We start from the raw sequence: 15,365 nt of genomic DNA on the forward strand, positions 1-15,365 counted from the left end.
ATTTCAGTGGATTTTTTTTACCTAGCCATGTCAACAGCCTTGCGTCCCCAACGGTAGCACCAGGAAGCGAGAGAAGACCATGCCTTGGGAAGGCTCGGTGACTGCATGATACCAAGATGAAGAAGTCTTCCACAGACAGCATCTGTATCACTTACTGCTGGACTCTGTCCTATCACTGGATATAGAGGGATAGGTGATGAACAAATGAAATTATTACAATAAAAAAAATAATTACACTTTGCTGTGGTGCGAGTGAAAAATGTTTGATAAATGAAGTCCACCTGTTTCGAAGCAGTGATCTAGATAATGGTTGACAGTCCCGTACAGCAAATCTTTATGACATAATCCTGATTTAAATATTTGCTTAATAAATCATGCATTTACTAATTCGGTGCTATTGCATCATGGGGAAAACGCCTCACTCGATAGTATATTAAAACGTCTCTGCATGCGCGCTTCCTGCCCCATAAGCTCGCCTTTCATGCGTCGGACGTACACACAGTCGCACACATGTATGCCAACTTCCCCTTATCTTTAATATCAAACTGCCTCTTGATAGGAAATACCAGATAAGTCTCTCGTACAAATTGCCTTTTGAGTGTCTTATAACCTTCAAAATGCATTATTTTTTCAAAATGATTTGTCAACTCTCGCTTATTATATTTACTTTCTGGAGGCCCTTAGATTTATAAATAATATGGATATCAATAAAACAAATATATATAATTTGGATATAATTTAATTCATAAGGCTGGCTATCACAGCAATATGCTGCACTGTCAGTTACTTCACCAAAGCAATTTTACTGAAAGGCTTAGCCCGAACTTGATAAGGTACCAGAAATAATGTCCCAACTGAACCATCCCTGTTATGTATGTAACAAAAGCAATAATTGGATCCAAATTTTCGTTTTATGTGTTTATTGTAGGAAATTGATTCACTTGAAATGTTCTATTTGTTATGCATTTTTCAATTAAACTCATAATGGGTAACGTTTGTTTATCATGTGAACTGCAGTTTCATCAAGAGAGGATAAGACACTATCAATCAATTTCTATTATCTCCAGGGAAGGATGATGACCGAAATATTAGTCACAAATTTAACGGTTTAAATATTGACCATTAAAACTCATCAACATTCAATCAGTAAACAAAGCTCACAGTTTGTCACATCTGCTTCTCTGGAACCATACGCAGCCATTCCAAACCCTTGCAAGGCTCCATGTTTCTCCATCTCTAGGAGTATACCTAGGCTACAGCTCAGTTCAGGGGCATCACCCAAGTCAAGCCGATGGCACTGCTTCAGGTACGGCAGGGCAGTCCTGTAGTCAGCAGTCATCCACTTGACCATGCTCAGCAGCGACCTGGCGCAGAGGTCCGTCATGTCCGCCGCATCGGAAGGGAGGAGAACGTAGGTCGAGTTGGCCGCAAGGGTGGCATAGTGGACAACTGTCTTGGAGAGCTGTGCCCAGGACTCTATCTGGTTGCCCATAGAGTGGAGGAGCTTGGAGCATTCTCGCTCTGTGCGTAGGACATCCAAGGATGTGAAGGTCTGTGGGTCTAGCGTGGAGAGTGCTGTCAGGAGAGGCTGGGCAGGCTTCTTCGCATGGATCTCAAGGTTCATCAACTTCTTGTCCAAACTCTGAAAAAACCATCAAATTTAAAATAATGATAGATACATGAATAACAATGAACCTTAATTAGAAGGATTCTCTTATTTAAACAAATTGTCTTTGATAAGTTGGTCAATATCAATAATATACATGTACACATAAAAAGTCCCCAGTTTTTAACAACACAGAAAAGATACAAGTTTCATGAAAGTTAGGAAAAACACAGATATCACACTGTAACATGATTTTCTGGGGAAAACAAATAAAATAAAACTGTGCATCTGCAAAATGTCTATATCAAACCTGTTTGCGGTGTTTGTGATGTGAGTTTAGTCCCAATATGTATGCCAATGCAGTGCCTAATTCATATTGCCTTAAACAGATTTTTCTATTAAACACAGTTTTGGCATTATCCAAATAGAAATGAATTTTTGGTCACCTAGGAAAACAGAATTCTAAAAAAAAAAAATCTGCAACAAATTTGGGCAATGGACAGTTTTAGCACGCCTTACCAAGAATGCTGAAATGCCCCCGGCCCCCACCAGATAAAATACAATTGTGACGTTATTGATATCATCACTAATTTTGATTGTCTAATGAGCTCTGCTCCTTAATCTGATGACCAGGGTATATCTGCGTAGCGCTTTGATACATCACTGAAATGCATAAAGTGATATACAAAGACTGATTGTTATGATTATTACAATGGCAAAGTTATCATCGCAAATTGTTAATGAAATGAACTGACCTGAGAATTATCTGTGTGTGGTGCTATGAAGTCCAGCTGTTCTAGGAGTATCTGTTGAGCAGCCAAGAAGTTGGTTTGTTTCCTAGCAAGACGAGATGTAGCTAGTCGCAGCTTGGATAGGTGACATGTAAGCTCAGTGATAGTACCTAACAAATCAACAACAATCAGTATATCCTCATTACCAAGGTTCGGCAAGATAAGGGCAACAATACCTCCCACTCATGATTTTTCAAGTGATATCAGTAACAGAAATATGGGAAAAGAGCAATCAAAGAGTACAGAGAATAGAGTGCCCTCTCATTATTTTCTCCTCCACCTCTTCCTTCCCTCTTTCTCCTTCTCCCCCTCCATCCCATTCTGTCCTGTTCTGTCTTGTCCCATACCTCCCCTCCTCTCCTCTCCCCTTCCCCTATCCTTTCCTCTCTCCTTTCCCTCCCTGTCATAGATACACATATGCATAGACAATCATACCGCACTTGGGGGTCTATGTCTTACTGATACATACCCATGTTGTTGTCTGAATTAACCCGAGAGTGTAGATGTAGTTGGTAAGAGGTGACTCTTGTAGCTTCAGTCATCATGGTCAGATCATGTTGGGATGGGTTCAGTTGAAGATCGTTACTCTGAGGCAACAGGTACAGCTGGATAATACAACAGAATAGAAATACATATTAAGTTGATATCAAGTTCAGTGTTGATAATTGGTGCTAGTGTTGATAGCTGTTTTACAGCTGGACAATACAACAGAATAGAAATACAATGGATGATATCAAGTTCAGTGTTGATAGCTCGTGTATAGTTGGAAAGTACAACAGAATAGAAATACAATGGATGAAATCAAGTTCAGTGTTGATAATTGGTGCTGATGTTGATAGCTGGTGTTTGTGTTGAACTGATTTTTACATCAGACACAGCACCCAAATTGAAAAAATGCTCGAACAGGGACTGACATCACCAAATATTGAGGTACATGTATCAATGTATTACTTACTGGGCAGCGCAAATACCATATAAATTGATTTTGTCTTTTAAAGTTTGATTTGGGATCTTTGGGTGTTTGTGAAGGCCAATGATCACTCCAATTACAGCCAGAATCAAAATAAAAGAAATATGAATCTAAGTATATATACCTGTGATGGATCCTGAATGGTTTTCTTGATGATGTCTGTTGTCTGTAGAAGCATGGTATGACTAGGAGTAGGAACAACAGGCCAATCCATCCACATCATCTGAAGACTGCTTTCTGCCAGCTTACTCACTGTATGTAGTACCTCTACAACAAGGGACCTGGAGTAACATGTTAATATGAACAATACAGTTTGAAATGAAATTAAATGAAATAAAGTGTTATCAAATAAACCGAGTCAAACTTTCATTCATTGTACTGAATTGAAATGAGTTGAAGTGAACTGAATTTACATAAAATTGGAATTAAGATACATCAATTTCACTGAACTGAACTCAAAATTGAATTTTAAATGATTTAACCTGAGCTAACTTGAGATCAATCACAAGATGAAATTCATCTAAAAAGACAATAACACTTCATGAGTTCCAAATCTATTTTAAAAAGAAATACATACTTTCTCTACAAGTGTCTACTCAATGTACTTATATATCTTGCATTTCAGGTTCACATTTATTTTTATACTTGCAATTACTGGAAATTCTTTTGCAAGACCTCATAATGTAGTTGCAACAAACAATGATTTCACAGATCTTGATCTAGCTAAATACCATGCTTATTTTTCTTATTTCTCAGCAATTCCACATTTTCTATCAGAATCATTTGGCACACACTTTACATTTATATATACAAGCACTTGGATGTTGATTTTATTGGATTATGTTTGAACTCACTTCAAGATTCATTAACACAGCTGAAATAATATGTTTAAACTATACTCACAGCTGTGGATGGGTACAAACAACACCCCTGTTACTGGTGGTTGGGAAGCTACCAGCACACCCAGACAGGTGATAGTGGGTGAGAGCCCTAGCCTGCTCCAGCTGACCTGCCCTCAAGAGGAGTGTTGGTGAGTGGACGGTTGCGATTCCTACTGTAGGGTCCTTTGGGTTCAGATCATCCAATGACATGCCTGGAATCAAGGCTAGCTGGTCAGACACAGAGGGGAAGTCCCTCTCGTTAAAGTGACGTAATGCCCTGGAAGTAAATTAAAAAATTCACTGATGATTATGTACCAAACTCAATGTTATTTGTCTACATTTGTCTACTAAAGCAGATATACATACAATTTTTAAATAATCAGATTCATAACAAAACAAAGATTATTAAAGCTCTTAATTCAAATAGTTCTGTACATTTCAGCCATATCTTAATGATAATAACATGCAAGATTATCTTTAAAAATGAGCAATAAATAAAATATGAAACTTACTGGAGAGTGTTGGTATCAGTTGAAAGCTTGACATTACCCTGCAGAGCTGAGTGAACCTTCCCTCGCAACAACTTTACAGACTCCTGCCACTTGAGGGCGCTACTATAGTCCGTCAATCGCTCATAGCAATCCATCACCTAAAACACAAACAAGAATTAGCACCAGATCATCAAATATTTTCTGTAAGAATTTTCATAAATTCTTGCTTTAAATAAGGTTGTGTAAAAGCATCAAATCTATAGACCAATTTGGCTTGATTGCTGTTTTCTACGGTAATTTCTAACTGGGGGGCTTCAAGTATACCTAACAAAAGATAATGTATGCATTGCCATAGCAACGCACCTGGCTCATTGCATAACCCATTAAGAGTGCTTTTATTCTTCTTTGAAAGCCCCCCCCCCCACACTTATTGCTGCCATAGGTTGCAGTGATCTCAAGTCTGATTCATCTATACCATGAAATCATGTTTTTCAATTTTTAAGGAAGAATAAAACCACGGCAGCAATAACCCAATGAGGAATGGCCTCTATACATTACATATTATCCAGACAATACCTTCAAGGATTCACCTACCTCATGCAGGAGGTACTCAACCACTACACCACTTTGTGAGGGAGGCGGTGGTTCCATACCCCTGGTGAGTAGCTTGGGATTCATACCATCCCTTCCTCCAGGGGGGCTATCAGGTGGTGAGGTGGCCCGTGCAGGTCCTTTGGTGTGTCTGGTAGCCTTAATAAGATCAGCATGGTTTGGGATCTCATCTAGATTCAGGTAATCCTTGATGGTCAAGAGGGTGTCCGTCACACACGACTCAAACCTACAATCAGAAATAGTGATAGTATGTAACTAACCTAACTAAAAATTTTAAAAACTAAGTCACTACGCAAGATTCGAGCTAGTCCAGATTGGAGGCTGATGTATGGAAGCTCAATTTCCCCAAAGCTAACATAGAGGGCCTGACTCCCAATCCCTAACCCAGTGCCGACCCTCTCATCTCCCCTTCTCATCAATGAACTTCCATCCATCAACACCAAATCTGGACTAGGTTTAAGCAGTAATAGTACTTTGGGCTTCAAACGTCAAAATAACAAAAAATCTGCTCATCTGAAAGAATGACTCTTCCTTCCAAGTGTTACAATCCAACTAAACACGAGAGGCAAAAGTTTATTTAAGACCATTTTTATAGGAGTGTTGAGTGTTTATAGATGATTCTGAGATGTGAGTATTGCATGCTTAGGCGAACCTCAAATATTAATTCTGTTTTCTCCTTATTCTTTAAATCTCCCGCAGAAATTCTTTAAAATTGAAATATGCACTTAACTGGCTTATAATTGGTAGCGTCATTTACTTAAGATGCTTAGAACTTTACCTTTTATCTGCCTTGAGTACCATTGGTTCCGGCCAACTGAATGACCTTCCAACAACCTTCTCACACCAAGACTGCAAGCCCTGGATGGACTGAGGACACTGCAGCTTCACTAAGGGTGCTATTACACGCTGCAAGCAATCTTCAAATGCATGGCCCTATTTAAAGAGATATCACAAGTGAATTACACATCAACATGATAAACTATATAACCATTGCACATTATATTCCACATACATGTACAAATACAAATAACATTGTCATAGCAAGGTGAAAGTTGAAGGTGATAAATTGCACTATGAACTATAACATATAATCCGGACAGTTTCCTAAAATACATGTATGCACCTCAAACCCCCAAAATGTAAAGCCCTCCTGAAATTACTTCTTTGTTTCTGGTTCATGTGAAATACTGTAATGCTCTCAAGTTATAAAGGCATCAACGTTGATCATATCAAGGAATTGCCCAAGTGTATTACCGAAGTGTATAATAATGATACGACTGCAAGTACCACTACTACTACAACTACTACTTCTACAGGATTTATATAACACATTTTCCATCTGTATAAGATACTTAAGGCACTTCAGAGCAAATAAGGTTAGAAAAATATACATTACATGAAGGTCTGATGAGAGATGCTACTTACCGTTGTTTTGTTCTTGGCTACAAGGTCTTGTATCATGGTGATAGCATGGTGCAAGGCACTGGCATACTGACTGCAGTGCATGGCCAAGTTATAAGCCAGGGGACGTACTAAAGCAAAACCTTCATGGCATGTCACACGGTTTGTCCGAAAGAATGCTTTCACAGGCTGGATAGAAAGAATTTTTTAAATCCATTGAATATTTCATTCTAGGTGGAGATCAAAGAGTTCTTAGATAAAGGTGTGATGACATTCATATAATTTGAAGAGAATTTACAAAATTACTAACGAAGTTTTCACATGTATGATACAATTGCTTTGCAATGATTGCAAAGCGGCAGTTACCACTCCAAGGTGGTGTTTCATAAAGATGTTCATAAAAGTTGTGCATGACTCTTATGCACAACTGAAACACGTTCTTAAGTGCTAAGTCAACTACAAATGGATTATCATGTATCATAACAAAGGGTCACCAGTCATGCGTTAAAGTCATTTTTAACTTACATAAAGCTTTATGAAACTGTCACCTCATTATTATAGCATATTTATTTTGTTTGAAATATTGCCTACGGACCAATCAGCATTGTCATGCAAAGTTGTAATCAATCACACATTCTTGTGTTACAGGACCCTAGCGTTGTTTTCATGTGCAGCAATGGTAAACAATGAGAAGTGGATATAGCAACCTTAGGGAAGGCATCAATCCACACTTTGCCACTCTCCACTTAGGTCTTAAATGTGTACCCAGTAGTAGGTGAAAGCATATTTAGTATGCCTTGCAATTGAGTCTTGGAACTCTTGTTGGAATGCTCCCCAGGGAGTGAAGAAAGTGCATATGTATCCAGTCAACCGAAAACCAACAATAAGTCGCCCAAAATGAATTTTTATTGAGTTTGAAGATACATCCTAAGCTTTAAAATGATATATATCTTGTCAAAATTGATCAATGATAACCTGCAAAATTACTTGATTGAATGTAGAAGAAACTAAGCGACAGCTTCATAGAAACAAGAGGAAAACAATGTTTGAAGTTTGGGATCCCTCAAGCATGAGAGTGCACCCTGTGCAAATGCAATGTAACTTCCAAGCAGTCTTCAAAAACTTGTGTCAAAGAAACTCTTGCATTTTGCTATCTATACAACTTGAAATTTTGACAGTATGAAGAAGAAGAGTTGTTATTCTTTCATATAAGCTAACTTTAATTTTTTGCTTTTTGAAGACCAAAGCAACAGTATTGCTATTTACAGAGAACCTTCCCAGGCAATTTATTGTTGTTTTTTGTGGTGGCTGGTCACATATATTGTGTGCGGGCATGCCAGGATCAGATGACAGGGGTAATAATAACAATGCAAAAGCGCTTAGAAACATTAAGTATTAACCGCTATACAAACGTAACTATTATAATTATAATGATTAGTTTATATATTAGGTCCAAACCAAACTAAATTGTCACTAACGAACCATCATAAAAGATATAAGCCTAACTAGCATACCTTTGGCATTGAAGGTAGGGCCACAGCCGATCCCTCATAAGCATTGTACATGAGCTTCTCTAAATGCTCAAGATACTGTAGAAGTAGGATGGGTCTTAGCTGAGCACTCTTGTATTCTTCACTGAATGCTGTATACAGACATACAAAAAAAAAAACGATAATAACAACCACATGCATGATGTTGTTCCATTAACATTTCTAGAATCATGTGCTTGTTTGAATGTGTCTTTCACTTTTCCATTCATTACACTTGATCACCTGAAATATTTAATTCCTACAGTTTTCTCCTTACATTAGACAATATAGAATACATAAGGGCCATTTTCACAGGGGAAAAGGGATAAAACCAAAAATCATAGACAAACTGACTATATAATGCTATCCCTGAATGTATGTCAGGTGACACTGCTGATGCTCAACATATATCAATACTATATAATATGGTATGAACAATAATAGGAATATGACAGTATGCAACATGATTATCAGTTTGAAGCCCAAATATATGTGCTCCCAAAATTACTAAATCATTCATAAATGCAGTAAAATTATGACCAATTAATTAAATGTTCAGAGACTTCTTTTGTGATAAGTGCTGGGCCGTACAAATATTGTTAATTATCATTACTAATTAAAAATCCACCCACGAGCACACATTAAACCTTTTTCTTGGCAGTTAAAGAATTTGATGCACACATTGTATAGATGAAGTAGGTTATTACCAGTTATCTTGTCATTGCCTGAGGTGCCGGAATTTTCCACTTTCATATCAGTGATAAACTCACTCAGAGCAGCTAAAATAAAGATTGATATGTCAAGAAATGAGTTAATACACAAGTAATGAAGACAATAACCTAGTTTTAGTACTTCTTTCAGTTCTTAAACATTAGGGTCTGTTTATAAATGAGTCTGCACAAACTTGGTTCCAGACACAAGTCTCCGACATGACACTCCTGCCTTTAGGACTCCTGGGGCCCGTCTTACAAAGAGTTGTGATTGATCCGATCAATCGCAACTATGGAAAGCCAGCAAAGTAAACATATGAAATGCATGTTTGCTAAAAAAATCCTCTACATATGAATGTATATCTATAAATTCATTGATTTCTTGACAATTTGGTGTGTTCCACTTTGTTTACAAACGACATTTTGCAAATTTCGTGTAGAAAAAATTGACACTGATGGATTTCCATAGAGTTACGTTTGATTGGATCAATCGTAACTCTTTGTAAGATGGGGCCCTGCTCATCCCTCCAATCTCCTTCTCATGCCTTTATCACAGCATAACCCAATATAATTTACATTACACACATTGCCTGCCATCTAATGCCGAGTCACAAAAAATTCACGCACAGCTGGTCTTTGAACTTAGTAGCTCTGTTGCTCTCTTTTTTTCTTTTTTTAAATTATAGCGCATCTATGACTAATAAATCCATGACTTATAAATCTAATTTCAATGTCTCTTTTGGACTCCTCTGTAGATATTTTCTAATAGTAAAATCACTCTTCATTTAAAGTCCATATGCTCGTTTTAACAGATTTTGAAAGAGGGCCAAAGAGTTCATGTCCTTTCATTGCCCTGACCTGTAAAAAATAAATAAATTCAGATCACCTGTTATCTATGAAGTAGATTTCAGAATGTACACACAAGGTATTCAAAGCATTACAATGTACAAGCACTGCAATGTAACCCTGGCCAGCTGCCAAACATTCTAATCCATTCATTAATTGTCAATGTACATTTCAGACAGGATCTGAAATGTACACAAACAGGTGTTGAATTCCTACTTGTTTACCAATTAATATTTCATCTCCATGTAAAGTAGGTCATAGTTGTCCCTATATTCACACAATAAACTCATACTGCCAAACTTTGACAAACCAAGACAGCGACATCTGTGCGATAATTTTTTCACGCTTCTGCTAAAAGTAGTCAATATATATATAGTAAGTATAATAGTAATATCTTACATCGTATTGCAGTGAAGGTCTCCTGAGGCTTCCCGAGTGGAGTACGCAACTTTGACAGGACACAGAAGTTTGCTGCTTCCCAGGTAGCCCAAAACCACTGCACAGCCTCATTGTCGTTTATCTACACAGAGGGAAGCATCAACATTTCTTACAAAATCATATCCTGTTTGAAATGTCATTATCAAGCTCAATAGACACTCAACAAGTATTATCAATTCAACACTAGATGTACAGTATGCAGTGGCGTAGACAGGTTCGTACACCTGGGGGGGATGACTGGGCTGCCAACGGTAGTGAGGGCGCGAAGCGCCCGAGCGAGGGAGCGAAGCGACCGAGCGGGGGGGAGGGTGTGGGAGGGGGGTTTCCCCCCTCCCACGGTAGGGAGCTTTTGCAATTTTGAACTTGAAATCGTGCAATCTGATGCATACTTAATGAAACAGCCTCTGTGGCCATTTGTGAATAGAACACATAAACAACAAACAAATAACAATATGTCTGTTCATTATAAAGCATAATGAATACGTACATACTATGCTTTTTTTTTACCTCAAATAAACAGGCATAGTATCCATAGATGGATATTGGCTAGCGGCTCATTAACATACAAAAAACATAAACAGTATCACTATGATCCATGGAGTAATAACTCGTGGTTATCTTTTGGTTTCCACACCACGAGATTGCGCGCACTGCAAAATATGCGCGATTAATCTTGTGGTTATCTTGTGGTTTCCAAACCACAAGATAACCACAAAATACTTGTAAGATTTTCTTTTTTTTACCGTCTGAATTGGCTTTCACCGTGTGAATGCGGCTAATAACAATAAACACAATTACAATAATGATGAGGATTATTATTATCATCATCATAATTATTATTATTATTAATATTATAATTGTTATCATTATTATTATTACTATTATTATCATCATTATGACTTATTAAGTAACCAAATATCATTCCCCAAAACCTGGGGGGGATGATTGTACATGCCATCCCCCCCACCTTGTGAGGTGGGGGGGATGCATCCCCCTCATCCCCCCCGTTGTCTACGCCCCTGACAGTATGTATTGTTATCATGCACAAGACAAAGAGTAGCTGTTGTATAACATTTTTGCCAAATTACTTTGTCACAGAAGTAAGTCTTAAATCTAAAGCTGCCATTTAGATTAGGATCCATTTAATCATTCAAAAAAATCTTATGGTAGTAGTAATTAAATGTGCTTACAAAAGCTGGCAGGGTGATGCTGCCCTTTTCGTACTTGTGTACACTGTTGTGTGGCCTCTGACAGCTGTGGAAAAGCCTTTCAAGCCACCTAGGATTTCTGGATGGAAAAAAGTGTTAAAAAAAAAACAGTTTTATCCCTATTTCTTCTGAATTGATGTAATCGACTCAATCAGACTTCAAATCTCATTCCAAGATAATTATCACATTCATAGATATGACTGATGTTAACTCAGATGTTAGATCATTCATTAATCTAGCTAGCTGTACAGATGTAGTTAATTCACATTGGTTTGTTTGTTACTTGAACTTGAGAAAAATTACATTTGTCAAATAAAGCTATAATTATTTCCTTCAATATTTGGAAATTCATGCTGGGATTTTACAATCTTTATACAAGAATAACAAAATTTGTATCAGAATCACAAATAAACAGCCAACGAAAAAACATGCAGAAATCAGAAATAATATATTTGAAACTGGGACAATATACAAACGCACAAGATAAACAGCTCAAAGTCTGCAACACGAGAAGAGTGCCACATACCCTGATCCTAGCATTTCTCATTGATGCTCAAAGAAAGGGAGGGAGAAAGATATAGAAATGGATACAGAGAGGCAAACCTGTATAACAGAAACAAAAGGAGGGAGACAGAGGCAGAAAGAGACAGAGAAAGAGAGAGGGAGCAAGATAGAAAGAGAGAGTGAGAGGGAGAAAAAGGGAGAGAGTAATATGAGAGTGAAGGAGCCTGGGGGACAGAAAGAAGAATTCCTGACTCACTTGGGTGCTTCACCCATGAGGATATAAGCCATGACTGTCCTGTAGTTGTGAGAGTTGAATGTGGTATTTGGTATGCTTCCCATGTGTTTCTGTCTGGCTCTCTGCATGACGTGAAGGTTCTGGATGATATCATCACCACTGTTCTCCCGTCCATCGCGCTTCTCGTCAGAGTGCTGAGATGGGCTTACAGGAGCAATGTCCGAGCTGTGGGTAGGAGGTTAGATACAATTTGAAATGTAGGTATTCAGATCGTGATTTCAGTTCATAGTTGTAAATAGTGCACTGGGACATGAAAGTTGTTTGATTATAATAACCTTTTCAATAGTCTTATGCAGCTACATAAACTCTTTTCCTGATCTCTTTGTATAAGAAATTTATGCATATGTACTGTTACAGTATTTGCACCAGAGGGTAAAGCAAAAACAAGATCATAACTGCTCTAAAAAAAATGTAGACATTCACTCAATTTCAAATTGTGACTTTTTAGTACATGGTTCCCCACACAGAAACACTTTATATCAATCATAAGATTAACTGTACCTTTAACCTGATTTATGCCAAATAATTTTATTCTAAACCCAAGGGCCCGAATTCACAAAGGTGGTAAACCCACGGTTGAGTCCATGGTTTATGCAGATTTCCTGTATTACGCTAAATTTAGCGCGTATCGGGCGCATGTATAAAAAATGTCCAATGCTGATGCGCGCTTTTGTCACAGTGCGCCAAATTGACGCCTGTTGAAGTGGTTATCCACGCTATTTTATTCATGAGTCCACTCTTCAAACAGTGGACTCATGAATAAAATAGCGTATCTAAACGTGGTAACAGGCGTCAATTTGGCGCACTGTGACAAAAGCGCGCATCAGCATTGGACATTTCTTATACATGCACCCGATACGCGCCAAATTAAGCGTAATTTATACAGGAAATCTGCATAAACCATGGACTCAACCGTGGGTTTTCAAAACCACCTTTGTGAATTTGGGCCAAGGAATTTACAATGAAATTTGAATAGTAATACCTTTTTTCTCAGCCCTTTGCACCTGTTACCAAATGTTCCCTGTGCAAAATCTATGAGTCATTTAATTAAATAGTCAGTTGATAACAAATTGATTCTTACCTGTATAAGATGTCACAAGGAAGGGTTAGCATGAGGTCGGTAAATGCACGTTTGACATCATCATCACAGCTAACTAGTCTGGTATGACACACTTCCAAGCAGCTATGAAACAACATAGGAATAGATTTTTTTTTTAGATTCATGAGAAAGGAACACAACCTGTCTAAATGAAGTTAGGAGTATGGAAATTTGATTATTCTTACTTTGGTTAAATCAAAGACTAGGAAAATAGGAAATAAACAAAAAGAATGAGCCTTGGACCTAATGAAAAGGAATAAATTTTTTTCTACCAAGAATGGGAAAGAACTTGAAAATCAATGGGCATGAGACATTCAAATTATGTAAACCTACATAATGCCACAGTACATAAGTTTCTTCAACAAATTTTATCTCTCTCATTAGACATCCAGGATTGTATTATTAAAAGGACTTGTAGAACGCTTTATCAGACAGTCTATTCTATCACAGAGTTACTACAGAAACAGTTAGAAGCCTGTTTTTCAGCCAATTAAAGTCAAGGAACATATTCAGATGAAAAATGTTAAAGAAATACTTTCCTGTTTAATCCCCATTCCACTACCCTTCCTAACCCCAAAACCCCAATTAAAATAAAAAACAACCCATAATTGCTTACCTGACAAGAAATTCTTTTTGAGGTCTAGCATTCTTGATGACCAGTCCCATGCATTGAGCTGCTTGTAGGGTCACAGACGGATCTTCATGGAGGGCTGAATTAATCATAAAATAAGAAAAATAGTATCATATTGGCACACAGATCACTGTGTCAAAAAGACTAGGCAACAAGTCAAACTTGTTATTTTGGTATCGAAAATGAAAATTCAGATAATGACCTATCTGAATGGTGACACGATATTTGCTCCTGCGACAATTTCTCCTGGCTTTGTTCTGTCCAAGATGTAGGGTTACGCTTAGAGTTGCAATAGAGTTCCATGTTAGGGTTACGGTTAGGTTTAAGGTAGGGCAGGGTATAGTATAGTGTTAAAACCAGGGTTGAAGTCCGTCATTTGTTTAGTGTATAGAATTTATAGCAGAGCAATTGTTGCTGAGCAAATGTCATGAAACCATCTGAAAAAAAAGAAGTTCTTCCTGTATTCAATGATTAAATAATCATGCATGAAATATTAAGGTCGAAGAAGTGTTATTATACTCACCAACATGTACTAAGGCTGATACTGCTTGTGTGAATGCTGATGTAAGATAGACTGCTGAGTAACTGCTCTGCTGAATATATTGTAAGATACTCAACATCCAACAAAGAGCAAGACTCCTAAAAACAAGAAATTAAATGGTTGGGATAAGAGAAGATTCCTTGATTACCTACAGCTAAAACTCAGTGAATATTCAGAACACACCATTTCAGATCATCCTATACATATAATACTGATAATCTTGTAAAAAAAAATTAATTCAAACATATTTTGAAACCTTCATATTTCTGACAACTCATCTACTATTCTGACTATCATGTAAATCACAGACATCTTAATTCAGTGATAACTACTAAATCAATCGTCATCAGTTTCTGTAAAAAGTAAAAGATGTGTGGTTTTTGTATTAGATATTTGATACATTACATTAACTTTGATCTTAATGGGATAGGATACTGGTGGTAGAGAATGAGGCACATCACTTGCCTGTATTCTGAACTCAAGTTCAACTTCGAACATGATTTACTGTGAGTAAAATTTATGGGAAGCCATAAGTGACAAAATTTTGAAATCACTTTGCATGTTTTTTAAGTTTCTTGTGCTCTTTCCTCAAGCTTCAGTGGTGGAAAAAAAAAAACTATTTTATTTATTACTCCCAGACATTTATGAATGAATGATTTGAAGAGTCAAATGAGCTGATAAACTAAATCTTCCCTGTCAAAGATTTGTGTCATAATTGTCTATACATAGTTGAACCACAACTTATGAGATCAGAATACTGGTCATAGATAACATGAAGCCATGGGTTCTCTCCTTGATGGTCAGATACAATG

General features: G+C 37.4%; 1 protein-coding gene across 1 annotated transcript in view; it reads right to left on the minus strand.

Annotated features, from left to right (window-relative positions):
* The window catches only part of LOC129269423 (serine/threonine-protein kinase SMG1-like), a 64,377-nt gene that overhangs the window by 37,386 nt on the left and 11,626 nt on the right, over positions 1 to 15,365 (minus strand). Inside the window, exons 11-28 of the mRNA XM_064105743.1 lie at positions 14,536 to 14,651; positions 13,998 to 14,091; positions 13,364 to 13,465; positions 12,244 to 12,447; positions 11,466 to 11,562; positions 10,237 to 10,357; positions 8,989 to 9,060; positions 8,267 to 8,394; positions 6,777 to 6,941; positions 6,130 to 6,284; positions 5,334 to 5,577; positions 4,761 to 4,897; positions 4,271 to 4,525; positions 3,492 to 3,648; positions 2,867 to 3,002; positions 2,362 to 2,507; positions 1,162 to 1,642; positions 22 to 175 (exon numbers count right to left, since the gene is read on the minus strand). Coding sequence (XP_063961813.1) covers positions 22 to 175; positions 1,162 to 1,642; positions 2,362 to 2,507; positions 2,867 to 3,002; positions 3,492 to 3,648; positions 4,271 to 4,525; positions 4,761 to 4,897; positions 5,334 to 5,577; positions 6,130 to 6,284; positions 6,777 to 6,941; positions 8,267 to 8,394; positions 8,989 to 9,060; positions 10,237 to 10,357; positions 11,466 to 11,562; positions 12,244 to 12,447; positions 13,364 to 13,465; positions 13,998 to 14,091; positions 14,536 to 14,651 — 2,964 coding nt within the window. The remainder of the gene's footprint in view (positions 1 to 21; positions 176 to 1,161; positions 1,643 to 2,361; positions 2,508 to 2,866; positions 3,003 to 3,491; positions 3,649 to 4,270; positions 4,526 to 4,760; positions 4,898 to 5,333; positions 5,578 to 6,129; positions 6,285 to 6,776; positions 6,942 to 8,266; positions 8,395 to 8,988; positions 9,061 to 10,236; positions 10,358 to 11,465; positions 11,563 to 12,243; positions 12,448 to 13,363; positions 13,466 to 13,997; positions 14,092 to 14,535; positions 14,652 to 15,365) is intronic.

Source organism: Lytechinus pictus, chromosome 10, assembly GCF_037042905.1.
Source record: "Lytechinus pictus isolate F3 Inbred chromosome 10, Lp3.0, whole genome shotgun sequence".
Taxonomy (NCBI): domain Eukaryota; kingdom Metazoa; phylum Echinodermata; class Echinoidea; order Temnopleuroida; family Toxopneustidae; genus Lytechinus; species Lytechinus pictus.